The sequence below is a fragment of the Pygoscelis adeliae genome, unplaced genomic scaffold (assembly GCF_000699105.1).
Source record: "Pygoscelis adeliae isolate BGI_AS28 unplaced genomic scaffold, ASM69910v1 Scaffold75, whole genome shotgun sequence".
NCBI classification, from domain to species: domain Eukaryota; kingdom Metazoa; phylum Chordata; class Aves; order Sphenisciformes; family Spheniscidae; genus Pygoscelis; species Pygoscelis adeliae.
The window spans coordinates 2,488,543-2,501,896 of NW_008824772.1; the positions used below are offsets into that span (position 1 = coordinate 2,488,543).

The 13,354-nt window shown below is 39.8% G+C and overlaps 1 protein-coding gene across 1 annotated transcript in view; it reads left to right on the plus strand.

The window, feature by feature from the left end:
* Positions 1-11,496, plus strand: part of UTP6 (UTP6, small subunit (SSU) processome component, homolog (yeast)) — a 14,163-nt gene extending 2,667 nt beyond the window's left edge. The window contains 18 exon segments of the mRNA XM_009323788.1: positions 7-60; positions 670-711; positions 797-889; positions 1,528-1,575; positions 2,385-2,448; positions 3,000-3,118; positions 3,718-3,795; positions 4,202-4,283; positions 5,530-5,611; positions 6,241-6,422; positions 7,269-7,348; positions 8,051-8,128; positions 8,302-8,481; positions 9,208-9,345; positions 10,153-10,211; positions 10,298-10,364; positions 10,663-10,735; positions 11,299-11,496. Coding sequence (XP_009322063.1) covers positions 7-60; positions 670-711; positions 797-889; positions 1,528-1,575; positions 2,385-2,448; positions 3,000-3,118; positions 3,718-3,795; positions 4,202-4,283; positions 5,530-5,611; positions 6,241-6,422; positions 7,269-7,348; positions 8,051-8,128; positions 8,302-8,481; positions 9,208-9,345; positions 10,153-10,211; positions 10,298-10,364; positions 10,663-10,735; positions 11,299-11,456 — 1,677 coding nt within the window. The 3' untranslated portion in view covers positions 11,457-11,496.
* Positions 11,497-13,354: the final 1,858 nt, after the last annotated feature.

Consider the following 13,354-nt stretch of genomic DNA (forward strand, 5'->3'; position numbering starts at 1 on the left):
CTGGAGTACAAAATACAGCGGAGAGCCCTTCGGAAGGAGGATTTTATTAATTATATTCAGGTAGGCGTTACTGATCAGGAGAGCGTGCTCACTCACCTCGTCGATCCGGCTCAGTGAGACGTTAAGTGATGTCGTAGTTACCCGCGTAGGAAACCGGCGGCTGCTTGAGGCCTCGCCTCACCCGGCCCGTGGCGTTCGCTCGTAAGAGGCTTATTGTCATGGGCTCTTTATTAAGGCACGCCAGGTCGAGAAGCGTAGCCGGCAGTTAGTGCCTGAGTTTGGGGCGAGAGGGTGGTCTTTCTTGCTGTGGCTTTTTCCTGCGGTTTCTTCTCTCTCCAGGGATGCAGAGACCCCCCTTCCCCGATGCGCTGTGCAAATTGTAATGAATTTTTTTGTGGAGTTAGAAGTTTGGCTTGTGCATTACGATTCTAGGAATATGTGGGGTGCTGACAGCTGGAGTCTGAAATATGTGCAATACAAATACTCAAGCTTACTTTCAGTCGGCCTTAGAAATGTAGTGATCTGGCTGAAAAATTGTTGCTTATGTTTTCCTGGATTTAATTTTTATTGTCCACCTGACTAGCTATAAAAAACTTGATCTGTTTTTTTTTTCCTTACTGTTATGTGTCTCCTCGTTTGCTTTAAAATGTTTTTTTCTCCCCATTCTAGTATGAAATTAATCTGCTGGAACTGATCAAGAAAAGAAGAGCAGTAAGTTTATCAATTATTTAGAGTGCAGAATACTTTATGCCAAATTTTCTGTTGCAATAAAATTAATACTTCTTTTTCCTCCTAGCGCATTGGATATTCATTTAAGAAGGATGAAATTGAGAACTCTATTCTCCATAGAGTCCATAGCCTCTTCAACCGTGCTACAGGAAAATGGAAAGTAAGTAAGTTTATTTGTACTGATAGGTTGAAAAACGCTCTTTTGGTATGTAAAAATTATCTAGATATCATTACCACCAGATAGTTGCAATAATATAGAAGAACTAAGTGGACGTTTGGTCTTACAGTTAGCAGTAGCCTAGAAATAGATCATTCGTGTCAGGTAGATGTTTTTTGTATACAAACAATATGACGTCCTTTCTGAGTTACTAGTCCTCAACTATCTTGAGACAAGTATTGCCATGTGAGTTTGGCTTTTCTGCTCGCAAGGACTAGAAGCAGAATGAAAAAACTTTCAGCTGCTTTAGGGGAAGATTGTCTTGATACATTTAATGGTAAAACGTAAACGAGGTGCCTGAGGAACCATTACAGTGAGCTCTCTGTTGAGTTCAGTGTAACACAGATTTGATTGGAGAGGCTGAGAGTACGTGTCTTGAGATGGGAGGGTTGGTTTTCTTTGGATGTTTTGCAGGAAAATGAAGATCTGGGGGGGGGGGAAGGGAATTTAAGATTCAAAATTCCTTCTCTCTGCATGCCAAGTCGTCGTACCAAGGGCATATTGTTTGCTTGTCAGTGTGCAAGTGACTTTGCGCTTGCCTTGTTGTAAGGTTGATTCTCTCCTCCTTGCATTTCCCACAGGAAGATGTCCAGCTTTGGCTTTCGCACGTTGCATTTTGCAAGCAGTGGGTGAGTTTTCAAAATGCTAATCTTACCTGATTTGAGATATTGGATTGGTGTTTAATCAGGCATCTGGAACTTGAATTACAAGACGGGGGTACAAACTTCACTGCCACATGCTGTTATGCTGAAATAATTTTGATAGTATTGTTGGAGCTGCCTGGGGTTTTCACTGATGTATGTAAGTGTAGAATTTGACTCAGAATGAATTAGTGTGAAATTTGATGCTTGCAGGTGGCAAAGGTGAGGCTGATTGCATTGAATCTGGAGTACCATTTGGTTTGGGAGAATCATAGTATTGGTTATACCTTCTCTGGAATGAATGGATCACCTGTCTGTGAAGTGTGATTTTGTTCCAAACATTTCTTATAGTGGATATGCTGAAAAGTATAATTCTGGCAATTCTGTACTTTGTAAACTTAGCTGTGCAAGTCTTCACATTATTATTAGCATTCAGTCATTGTCCTTCCTGTACTGAAGAAGGCGACCTTGTCATAGTAATGCAAGTGGCTAAATAAAAATGCAGTCTTTACCTCAAAAGTGGTCAGTGAGACTATGGGTTTGTGACTTGGGCAACGTTTGTGTTAGCTGTGTAGTTCAGAAAGGTTTGAGTTAACTATGCTAATCTAGTCCGGTAACATTTGAAAGCTGGTCAGTATTGAACAAATATGAGAAACTTCCTGCCGAAGATAAGGTAGCAGAGAATTGTCTTTTCCAGTACAACTGCATTACAACTTGTATCCTTTCATAAAGAAACTTCTGTGCTGGCGGCTCAGTTCAGTATTAGAGTGGGTAAAGCAAAACTTCTTCTTTTACAGAATGCAAAACATCAGCTTAGTAAGGTGTTTTCTTCCATGTTGGCCATTCATCCCAATAAACCAGGTAAATAAAACAATGGTGAGTGCTGCATAAATGACCGAGTATAGATTGTATAGCGTTGGTTTAAGTTCCTACAGATCTCAGTTCAAGCTATTGGGCTAAAAATTCCTACCCTCTTTTCTTTGCCTTCCTGTACTTCAGAGAGAAGGGCTCTGACAGGGATTGTGCTGAGCAGTCAAAAGGTGATGTGAAGTAGGAGTCCCCATGGTCTGAATGACCATTTCCCGGGTAGACTGGGGACTGGGTAAATGTTTGAGAGGTAGGAGATGTTGAATACTCATGGCTGCTTTTTGGCTTTTAAAGACATCGTTGTACATCATTGGATCTGTAGCTATACCAGATTAAACTTCCTGGATCTGCTTGGCTTTTAGTCCTTTAGGTTTTACATGGGAGATAAATCAGTCTTATTCCATTGCTGAGCTTATGGTTTATGTTGGGGTGGGGACATCAAACAAAAACAAACTCTGCATCCTGGAGAGTAGCTTCAAAATGGGTTCTCATGACCATCCACTTGCTTTGCCTTAAAATGAATTTATTTGTATCATCTGTTGCAGCACTGTGGATTATGGCAGCAAAATGGGAAATGGAGACACAACTCTCATCAGAAAGTGCCAGGCACTTGTTCCTTCGTGCTTTACGCTTCCATCCAGAGTGCCCAAAACTTTATCAAGAAGTGAGTTCCTGGTTTTCTTCTACAACCAGTTATTTGATCGATCAGAGCAAATCAGTCCAGCATATTGTTCAGATCAGTCTGAGAAAACTGGAAAAAACTTGTTTCCCCATCAGTGGGGAAATGTTGTCAAAAAGATTTAAAAAAAAAAAAAAGTACTTTGTACTGGTAGCATTTATCAGTTGTTTAGCAAATCATGTATTTTTGTATGCAGAGTGAGGATTGTACACTGTTTATTGATAAATGTGTCAGAATTCCCTTTTAAAGTACTGTAAGCTCTGCTAGGACATAGTTCTCTGGATTAGATCTGGCATCCCTAGCCTTTGCTAGGGAACGTGGTTTTCTTTGAGGGCAAGTTAGGGTTTAAAGAATGGCTGGGAAGTGGTAATTTCTACATGTGGAAAATTTCTGAGTAAATATGTAGGGCAGATAGCTATATGCACAAACCTTTAAAAAACAAGGCGCTTGGACGTGTGTAGGATATTGGCAAAGTCCTGATTGTAGCTCCTCGGGTAGAGCTTCTTTTACCACATTTGTGGACTTCATGTTTTATGATTTATCCCCGCCCCCACAATAACATAATTTTATTCTCTTTCTCGCAGTATTTCAGAATGGAGCTGATGCATGCTGAAAAACAGAGGAAGGAAAAGAAAGAATTTGAACAAGCAAAGATGGACTTGGTAGGTCAGCTAAACTTACTTAAGAGATACTGTCTGCTTGTGTATCACACATTTGAATGCATAGTTTCAAGGGATCTGTGATCTGTATTAATGGTTTGTTTGAGAACAGCTTAGAGAAAGCTTTTGTTCCTGTCCTGTGCCTGAGTTAAGCTTTTCAAGTGTTGGCTGATGCTCAGCTCAAATACTTCATACCTTGATTTTTTTTTGCATTTGTAAAGTCTTTTGTTACATCCCCCAGTTTGAAAGTTAATAGTAATTTCTGGAAAGGAATAGTTAAAATTAAATATATCTTATTTCTTTATAGTTGACTTGTGCAAATCAGGTAAAGATAGATGAAGAAAAACACTAGTGTCGTCTTCTGATATTTATTTCAATTTTTTCAATGATGTTATGCTTGATATTGCAGGGGGAATTCAATTATTCTGAAGAGATTCTCAATGGGGAAATGGCTCGCATAATCTACAGGGATGCTGCTCAGAAGATTAAAGGTGATTTAACATTTCTTGTACTTATTCAGTAGGAAAATTGTCACCTTTAACTCAGCTCTCCAGTAGGTAATAGACTGGAGATACAGATAGACTTAGCTCCAGTGTACACACTAAGATAGTTTCAACTACACCGTTTCTTCAGTAGAACCTAGATAATGCCAAAGTATAAATTAATCGCGCTGATAATTCTGATTTCATAACTGTTCTGCAGGCTGACACCTCTTCCAGTACAACAGCTTTTGGGCTGAAGTGGCATAGGTGCTGAGCTGACAGTCTCAAAACTTGTTTGTTTGTTTAAAAAACAAAGGGAGGACAGCTCAGAATTGCACACCTTTTTTGCTTTGTTATTGACTGAACATTAGATCACAATTAATTAGCTACCACTAGTGACAGAGAATTAAGAATTCAGACTAATAATGAAACAGGTTAGATTATTTTAAATTAACCAGGCTTGGTAAAATTCACCCATTTTATTGAGAGAATTGGGTAAATTAACTGCAAAGTAGTAGCAGGTGTCTTTGAGAAACCGTGATAGATGGGGATATTTTGGAAGACAATGGGCAAAATATAATAACAGCATTGAAAAGTAGAGGGGGAAAAAGGACATTAGAGGAAACGACAGAGTTGGCTGAATTTAAATTTGTGGAGAAATACTGGAATAAATAGGTATACAAATGATTTGTAAGCACCTAAAAATAAGGAGGTGAGTAATGGCTGATAGGGATTCGCAGTGAACTAATTATGTCAAGTCATGTCACTTAGCATTCTCAGAGGTGAGTTACGGAGATACAAGATGGATGGATATAATTCATTGACATATACTGTGTGCAGCGTTGGAGAGGTCTGTCCCAAGTGTGGAGCCTTCTGTGTTTTCATGGCAGAGTCAAATGAAGGAGTAGAGGAGGTGCTGATTAAATTTGCGAGTGGAACCAAGCTGGAAGGATCTGTAAGCATGTCAGGACAGGACTAGTTTATCGCTTTGAGTCTGGAATGTCCTGCCTCTCACGGCCTTTTTTTGTAACTGGATAACATGAAGTTGTGAAGAATATAGTCAGACAATCGGCATAATAACATAGGGCTTATCACATGGGTGGAACACTGAGATTTATAGAAAAGAAAGGGGTATCTATCTAGGCACTTAAATGTTATCTGTGTCTTGACAAAAGCTTGCAAAGATACAGAAATGCAAAGTGTGCAATGGATGTAATACTCCACTTGATATTTTTTTTCTCCTCTTGAAATGTAGGTGTTGAGTTCCATGTGGCTGTGCTTTCTATTGCAAAGCTTTTTGATTTTACCCAAGATTTGCAAAAAGAAATTCTTGAAAGGTGAGGTGCTTTGTGTTGTGTTTTGTTGTTTTTTTTAATTTATTTTGTTTTTTAAGAAACATGTTCTCATAACTTCTCTAATTTATAGTGGGTTGACATGTTGACTAAAGGCTGTTCCTCTAGGGAAATAGAATGTTAAGGCCTGTGGGAAATCCTTTAAGAAAAACAAAACATGAGGCAAGCATGCTCTTTAGAAAAGGATACTTGTATCTAACTTCAAGAAAGGCTTTGAGAAGCTGCTAAGAAAAAATGAGATAAAATACAGTTGTTGCTGAAAAATTACTACACTTAGTTTCCGTAAATTTACTGCAGGAACTGTGGATTTTCCCAGTGTACTTTGTGGTTCTTTTGCATCTTTAGTTTCTCCAGTTGTTCCTCTCTCAAAAGAAAGATCTCTCTCGAAAGCTTCCTGTCTAGTTCATGCTATTACTGGAGAATATCCATATTAAATAAAAAACCAAAATAGGCTAATATTTTGTCTTTCTCTTGTGGAAAGGTAAAATGTTTTTTCTCTGGCATTTGGTTACTTAGAAATTAAGTACATTTGTATACCAATATAACAACCCTTCTAAACATACCTGCAAAAGAAGAATGGCAGTTGAGGGGTATTACAGACGTGGTGTGTTTAGTTTGCAGACCAAGTATGCTGATGATCCTCTTACATGGGACTACATGGCCCGTCGTGAGCTGGAGCTGGGGTCCCTGCAGTCCACAGAACACACCACGAAACAGATGAAAGTATCTGAAATGACCCAGAGAGAGGAGCGGTGCTGTGCAGTCTTTGAAGAGGCTGTGAGAGCAGTCCCAACAGGTGAAATGTTCTGCCTGCCTTTTAACATTTTTTTCCTGGTACTTTAGCGTAATGTATACTGTGAAAGTTTTGAAGTAGGTGTTTGCAGGCTCTACCATACCTAAGAGAAAGCAAGCAGTTTTTAGGTGCTATCTTCTTGGGATCTATTTTATGTGTTATTTGGGTTATTTTCCAATGCATTTATGCTCTCGAAGGAGCTGCTTAACTGAAAGTTCTTTTTGTTGCTTGTTTGATTTTATTAATGTGACTTAACCAATGAGGAGAATAGAAGCCCACAGATGAATAGAGGTTTGGGAGTTGTAAATAGAGAAAATTTCCTAAATAAAGGAAACCTGTAGAACTCGGGTATATTGCTGGTTAGCTGTAAGCAATGTTTTTGATTTGCCAGTGGGGTGGATATCCAACTTCAACATCTGGCATTGTCCTTACTCTCAAAGGAGGCTATCAAGGGACTATCTGTGGAGTGGACTTAAACTTGCTGCTTATACAGCCTTTGAAGTCAGGCAGACAAAGAAGGATTTTCTCGACTGCCTGTGAGTGTCCTCACTCTTGCAAGCCCATTGAAAACTACAGGCACTGAACATTAATTGTGACAGCATGCGCTGAAGCCTCAGCTGAAGCAAGAGCTTGATGCTCTTCAGAAAGAGTTACTGTCTGCAGCTTATACTGGGAAGCCATTTTTAAATGTTAATGTTATAAATGTAGGACCTCTTTTATAATACAACATTTTAAAACAAAGTTGGCATTAACACTTAGTGCTTGGATTCTCTACATTCCTTAAAGATAAATATTTGTGCTTACTCTTGTGATTCTGTAAAGTGTGATATTATGCCTTTGATTCTACAGAGGACATGTGGAAATGCTACATCACTTTTTGCTTGGAGAGATATAACAGGAAAACCAACAGTGAAGAATTAAAGCAAAAGGTAAAAGCTTATTAGGAAATTGTAGTAACAAATAATCCCTATTTTTACTGACTTCTGTAATCTATCAGACAAGGAGCAAATATATTTTGACATTTTATCAGAAGTACTTACCTGCGGCCATCATTAAAAATCATTTAGTCTTCATCTGAGGGGATCGCTTTTACTGTCAGGCTCACATGTGGCCTGCCTAAACATGAACAACTTGGGCATAAACTGGCCTTGTCAGTGAAGTACAGTGACCTCTTTGGATGGAAGTTAAGAATACAAACTTGCTAATGTTCCCTGATAGTCCTGTAAACCTGTGCTTGTTCAAAGAAAAGGATGAATTAAAATGACTCTTGCAAATAAGTCCGAGTAAAGTTCGGTGCTGGCATGTGGGCACCTTAATTATGCATCTGTGCTTGAGTGTGACTCAGTGAATTAACTGTTCATCCTGTGCAGTTTGGTTCCCTTTTAATACAGTGAAAATACATTGCTATGTTGTTCTTTTGCTCTTTAAGGAAGAAGTGTAATTCAAATGCTCAAATTTCCCCTTTTTCTTGGAATGTATGCAGGTACCTAAAGCATTAGATCTGTAACTTTTATTGAATTTCAGTGACATGTTGATGCACTAATCCACTGGGTTTCTGATATATACCAGATGCTGGGGTCTGGTATATGCAGGAATAACGCTTATTTTCTTTACTTCTCTGTTGGTTCTAGAGGCTGGAGAGGACACTGAGTGTGTTCCACAAAACCCATGAATCCAGTTTGCTGCCAGAAGCTCTCTATAAGCAGTGGGTAAGAGTTGACACAGGAAAAATAGATTGTGAGACTGTTCTGCATTGCTTGTGTGCCTATCTTTACCATTTTGCGTAGATAGAAAGGTGGGCAATATTTTGATCAAGGCCTTGCTTTTTAACAAGGTATTACAAATCTGTTGTGGTGGATGAGCTGTATCTGCTGGGTTTTAGGTTCAGCTATTACTGGAGTCCAACCTCTTTGAGACGGCTACGGAGGTGGCAGAAGCTGCAACTAAGCGCTTCAGCCTGTCAATGGAAATGTGGCAGATGAGGCTGCAGGTGCTGATCCAACTGAAGAGTGACGCTGTGACCCAGTGTTTTGAAGACGCCGTTAAGCGTGTGAAATCTAAGGTCTGTGCTGGTTTTATGGACTTGCATGCATTAGTCTTAGATAGGAAGCCTCTGATACTTATTTGAGGTTTTTTTCCCTTTACAAGGCATTCAAAGTCCCTAACCATTTTTAAGGTCAAAAATAAGAACTTGACATTTTACATGCGCATTGCATTCAGGAGCATTAGGGAATTGCAAATTCACTTCATATTCACAGTTTTAAAGTCTGAATGCTCACAGGTGACATTTTGCATACTCTTCTAGCAGTCAGCTGGTATTCTTTGTGTCTTACTTGAAAAAACATGTTTCCTGTTCACTGCCCTGATACATTGTTTGCGTGTGTGGTATTTCAAGCCTTGAAATTATCTATGTGCTCTCTTACTGTTCTATTTCAAACCCTGGGCACAAGGAGTGAGGAGGGGAAACAAGGAGGTGATTGTTTCTTTCCTCCTTGCTGTTCTCGGAAGTTACATTTGTACTGCAGTGTTCGGTGATGCAGAAGAACTTGTCTCTCATCCCTGGCAACATGTCTTGCAGCTGTCCAGCTGAGCAGTATTTGTCCTGTAAGTGAGGAAGGAAACAAGAAGTGATTTCAGTGTGCAGTCCAAAGTTGTCTTTCTAAGAGCTATGTCTAAAGGACTTTTTTACGGCAGCTGTAATACAGAACCTGGTGGATGTGTTGCTGTCTGTTTCTGTAAATCGGGGTCACTGTATTTCGGTCATTTGATTTATCTGCTTACCTTGCAGGGCACTTTGCCATTATGGAGCCTCTGGGTGGAATGGAGTGAAGGCACAAACAGCAAGGAAGACACAGAAGCTCTCTACTGGGTACTTAGCTAATAGAAATCTACTTTTTGTGACAGTGTGTAAATAAAGAGGAACAATGTGTGTGGATGGAACATGTAACAAATGCTTTATACTGCAGTTCCTCCATGGATGTGTTGATATCAAAGAATTTCAAGTAAAACTGTGTATGTTACCAAAAATCAGTTGGACGTAGGCTCATAAGCACAAATGTTGTCCCCATGCTTCTAAGATATCTAGATGTTTGTAAGCACAACCAATGATGGACTCTTACTTTTCGGTCTAGAATCTTTGCTCTATTTTCAGATGTCTATCTGAGCATGGAAAAGAGAATTTTCCAATCTGTGTGAAAACATCAACCTTGTTACAGAAAACTCAAGAACAAAACTGGGACTTTAATCTCACTGTAAATTCCCTAAATCCTTAGGGCAAAACATTTCCTCTTTGCCTAGCACGTTGGTTCCCTGCCCCCTTCCCCCCCCATTTACAGCATGTATTTCAGGTGGAAGCTTGAATTCAGTTGTTTGCAGAGGGTTTCACAATGCTCTACATGAAGGATATTAGGGAAATGCCAGTTGCCAGCTGTATGGAATATTGGATGAGACATGTATTTTAGGTTACAACTAATATTTTAATTTGAAAAATATTGCATGTGTTACCTAATGCTGTCTTTCAGACATCATTTGGGATGCTTTTGTCCAGTACTTTGTCTCACTTAGGAGATCTGTTTTATGTCAGATGCCTAATTAGGGAGAAGGTACTATTTGGTTTCTTCTCCCTTGCTGCCTTTTAATTGTAGCTTACGTGGTTGGCTTGTTTTTTGTTTTTTGGTTTTTTTTTCCTTTTAAACTTGCAGAGATCCTTACGTGAAAATGACCATGAAAAAAGTATCTTGACTGGACTTACAGAAATGGTGGTTATAAGAAAGTTAAAAGAGTCTTTACCAGGTGACAAATAAAACCTTCAAACGCGATTGTTCTAGGGCATGTGTTAAAAGGCCTGAAGTCTAAAGTTACTTATGTTTTTACTTCAGCCTGTGTGAAAATCGTCCATTTTCACTTGACTTCTTCAGGAAGATGATCCAAATAGAAAAGGAGCAAGTAAGTTGTTGAATATCCTGTTAGTGCCTTGTATTTGTAAAATACACTTCTAACTTTCGATTTAAATAGGAAACAGAGGGCTTATGAGTAGTGTCATTAGTTTGTGATCAGTTCATATTTGTCTTCTAAAGTTGATTCATAGCATGTAATACAAAACCAAGTTCCATGGTAACTAATCTTTGGCAGTGTGTGTGTGCCCGTGTAATTACCATGACTCTCTTTCTTTGTAAGAATCTAATCAAGCTGCAGATTCACTTCTGTACAAAATAAATGGCCTTTTAATACCTTCCTTTGTTAGGAATCCTGCAAAATGCTTCATCTGAGAGAATACTATGAACGTGCCTTGAGAGAGTTTGGTTCAACAAATTCTGGTAAGGCGATTTTATTTATTCATTCATTGAGTGCTGCCTCTTTTATTTCCATCCATTTCAAAAGGTAGCTGTTTGTTCTGCCCTTGTGATTGCTGTCATGCAGAGTGGAGCTTATTTCTTCTATGCCATTAAGTGCATGACACTCTGCAGCGACCCTTCACTTTCAGTCCAGGGTCGTTGTTCACGGTGAGATGGCTGCAGCAGAACTACTAGCAAATAAGGTTTTGACACTGGCTGGCATAGGAGATGCGTATCACCTTTAATTTGGATTTGTGAACTGTCTGGAGCTATGTTTTTATCATCAAGATTTCTGCAGTATTCCTTTTAAGAAAGTAAACGGCTCAATTATTGCTGCATTATTTCTTAAGACATCACTGTTGCAGCTGGGAATAGAACCCAGGCTTTTGGTCATCAAGGGGCAGGGGGTTGTAGTTTCACAAAATAAACCTCATTGCGTTAACATCATGGACACTTGCAAAAAGAGAGTTTCTAGGTTAGGTTTGGTATGTTTGTTACGTAATATCCAATAAAATCTAAACAGAACATCTATTTTTCTTTTAAAGACCTCTGGCTGGATTATATCAAAGAGGAGCTAAGTCATCCCCAAGGCAAACCAGAAAACTGTGGGAGCATTCACTGGCGAGCTATGAAGATGTTGCAGGGAGACCTGGTGGAAGACTTTGTTTCCAAATACACTTTATTGCAAACTGGACATTTATGAAAAACTATAAATAGCTACAACATGACAGTGTGGATTTTTTTTTTTAACTTCTTTGTACAAAGGTAAATATGTGCCTGGCTCATATTAAAGCGTACCTTCATTACGTTCTTGCCTGTGAGGAAAAAAACAATCATCTGCCCCGTTGCAGTTTTCTAGTGTTGCTTCTGCCACTGGCAAGTTCAAGTGCACAGTTAGAGGAGAAAGCAAAGGCATCTCTGAGAGTGTTCTTCGTTGAGACTTCTGAGAGCAAACTTGTCCTCCTGCCTAAACATTCAGATGGAATAGTCATAATGCATCAGCTTTTACACTCTGGAAAGCTAATACTATAGCACATAAATGCAAAAAAAACCCCCCAAACCCATGGAAATGACACCTGTGGGAGATCTTCGTATCTTAGTAAGTTGAATAATGAAAAGTGGAACACTGGAGAAACAATCTGTAAAATGATGGTATTTATTGTTTCCTAGCCTTGAAGTCATCTGTAATCCTCTTTTCAAAAACAAAACAACCTCTGCAACCACCTTGCATTGGTGTTGCAAGCTGTAATTCTGAGAGTGGCTATGAAATGTAGAGGTGAGCTGAGATCTGTTACAAATGTCCCTGATGTGACAGTAGAAAGTTCTGATCAACGCTTCAACTTTCTGACCACAATGCCTGAAAAATGGGTAACAGTTTTTTTTGAGGCAGCGCTATCCTTGGCTGTTTGCAGAGCCATATTTTCCTGTGTCAAACCCATTAAATCAGCATAAATGCTATCCTCAGACCAACAGAGGATACCTAGGGAAAGTATAGGAACATGCAAAAATGTTCCTTTATCTAATTGCCCAGTGACTGAATGGTGATACAATGACAATACAGAGAAATATTTCTTTGAAGTTTTTTTTGCACAAGTAGAAACTGCAGCTCCTCTCAACAAATTCCAGCAACTTTTGACTAGCTGGAAACAAGGTTTGGAGCAACAGCCTGTTAAGATTGCTGCTTCTGTGACATCTGAAGTACGTCCTGCTTTGTCTTTCCCAAGCTTTTATTTAGTCAGGCTATCTTCTATCTCCCCACTAGTTCTCAGCTGTCTCATGTCTGGCATCATGCTTTCCCCCAGTAATCGCTCCTCTTATACCCTGTCTGCCCTTTGTTATGTTACTCCCTCCCCTGAATCACTTGTCTTGCTTCTTCAGTTGCACAACAAAAAGCTTTTAAGTGCAAAGTTTGGATTTGGGGGATTTTTTGTTTGGTTTTTGGGGTTTTTTTTTAAGTCCAGCAGAGCTGGCAACTCCTACCATTTCTGAAAGTGGGCCCTTTTTCTCTACCTGTCCTGGTTCCTTACAGACCTGTGCCACTCACTTCAATACCTGCAGGACCTTTGAGCAAGATACATTTCCTAAAAGCACGCTTAGCTGAGAGCTGTTCGTGAAGCACCTACCAGACCTGTTTCAGTACAGGTGCTTCCCATCTCTTAATGCTCTCTCTGAGCATGCTTCTAGCATGAGGCCTAAAGGGTATTGTTATCTTTTGGCAAGATTAAAAAGCCACAGAGCCTGGAAAGGCATTGATATTTTATTTACAACTAAAGTGTGAAGGTGTTTTCTTGCAGCTTGTATGTCTGTATTTCTCCGCCTTTTTTCTCCAGGTGTTTTAATTGCTTGTTTCTGCCCTCAAGTCAGGCTGTTTTCCTCTCTCACTGGACACAATTTCCAGTAGTGATGAAAGAAGTTGTGCATAATGCGTTCAAAAACTACAGGCAGCAGTAGTCTCTGCAGCTGGAGAGGGATGTGGGAGGTCGCAGCGTCGCGCGCACCGAGGCTGAAGCGGGAGAACCCGCCGCTCGCGCTGCGGGTGGAGGCTCCCGCGGCGCCTCGTTGCCAGCCTCCTTCACGACTGGTGTCGCACCGAGCTCCGCG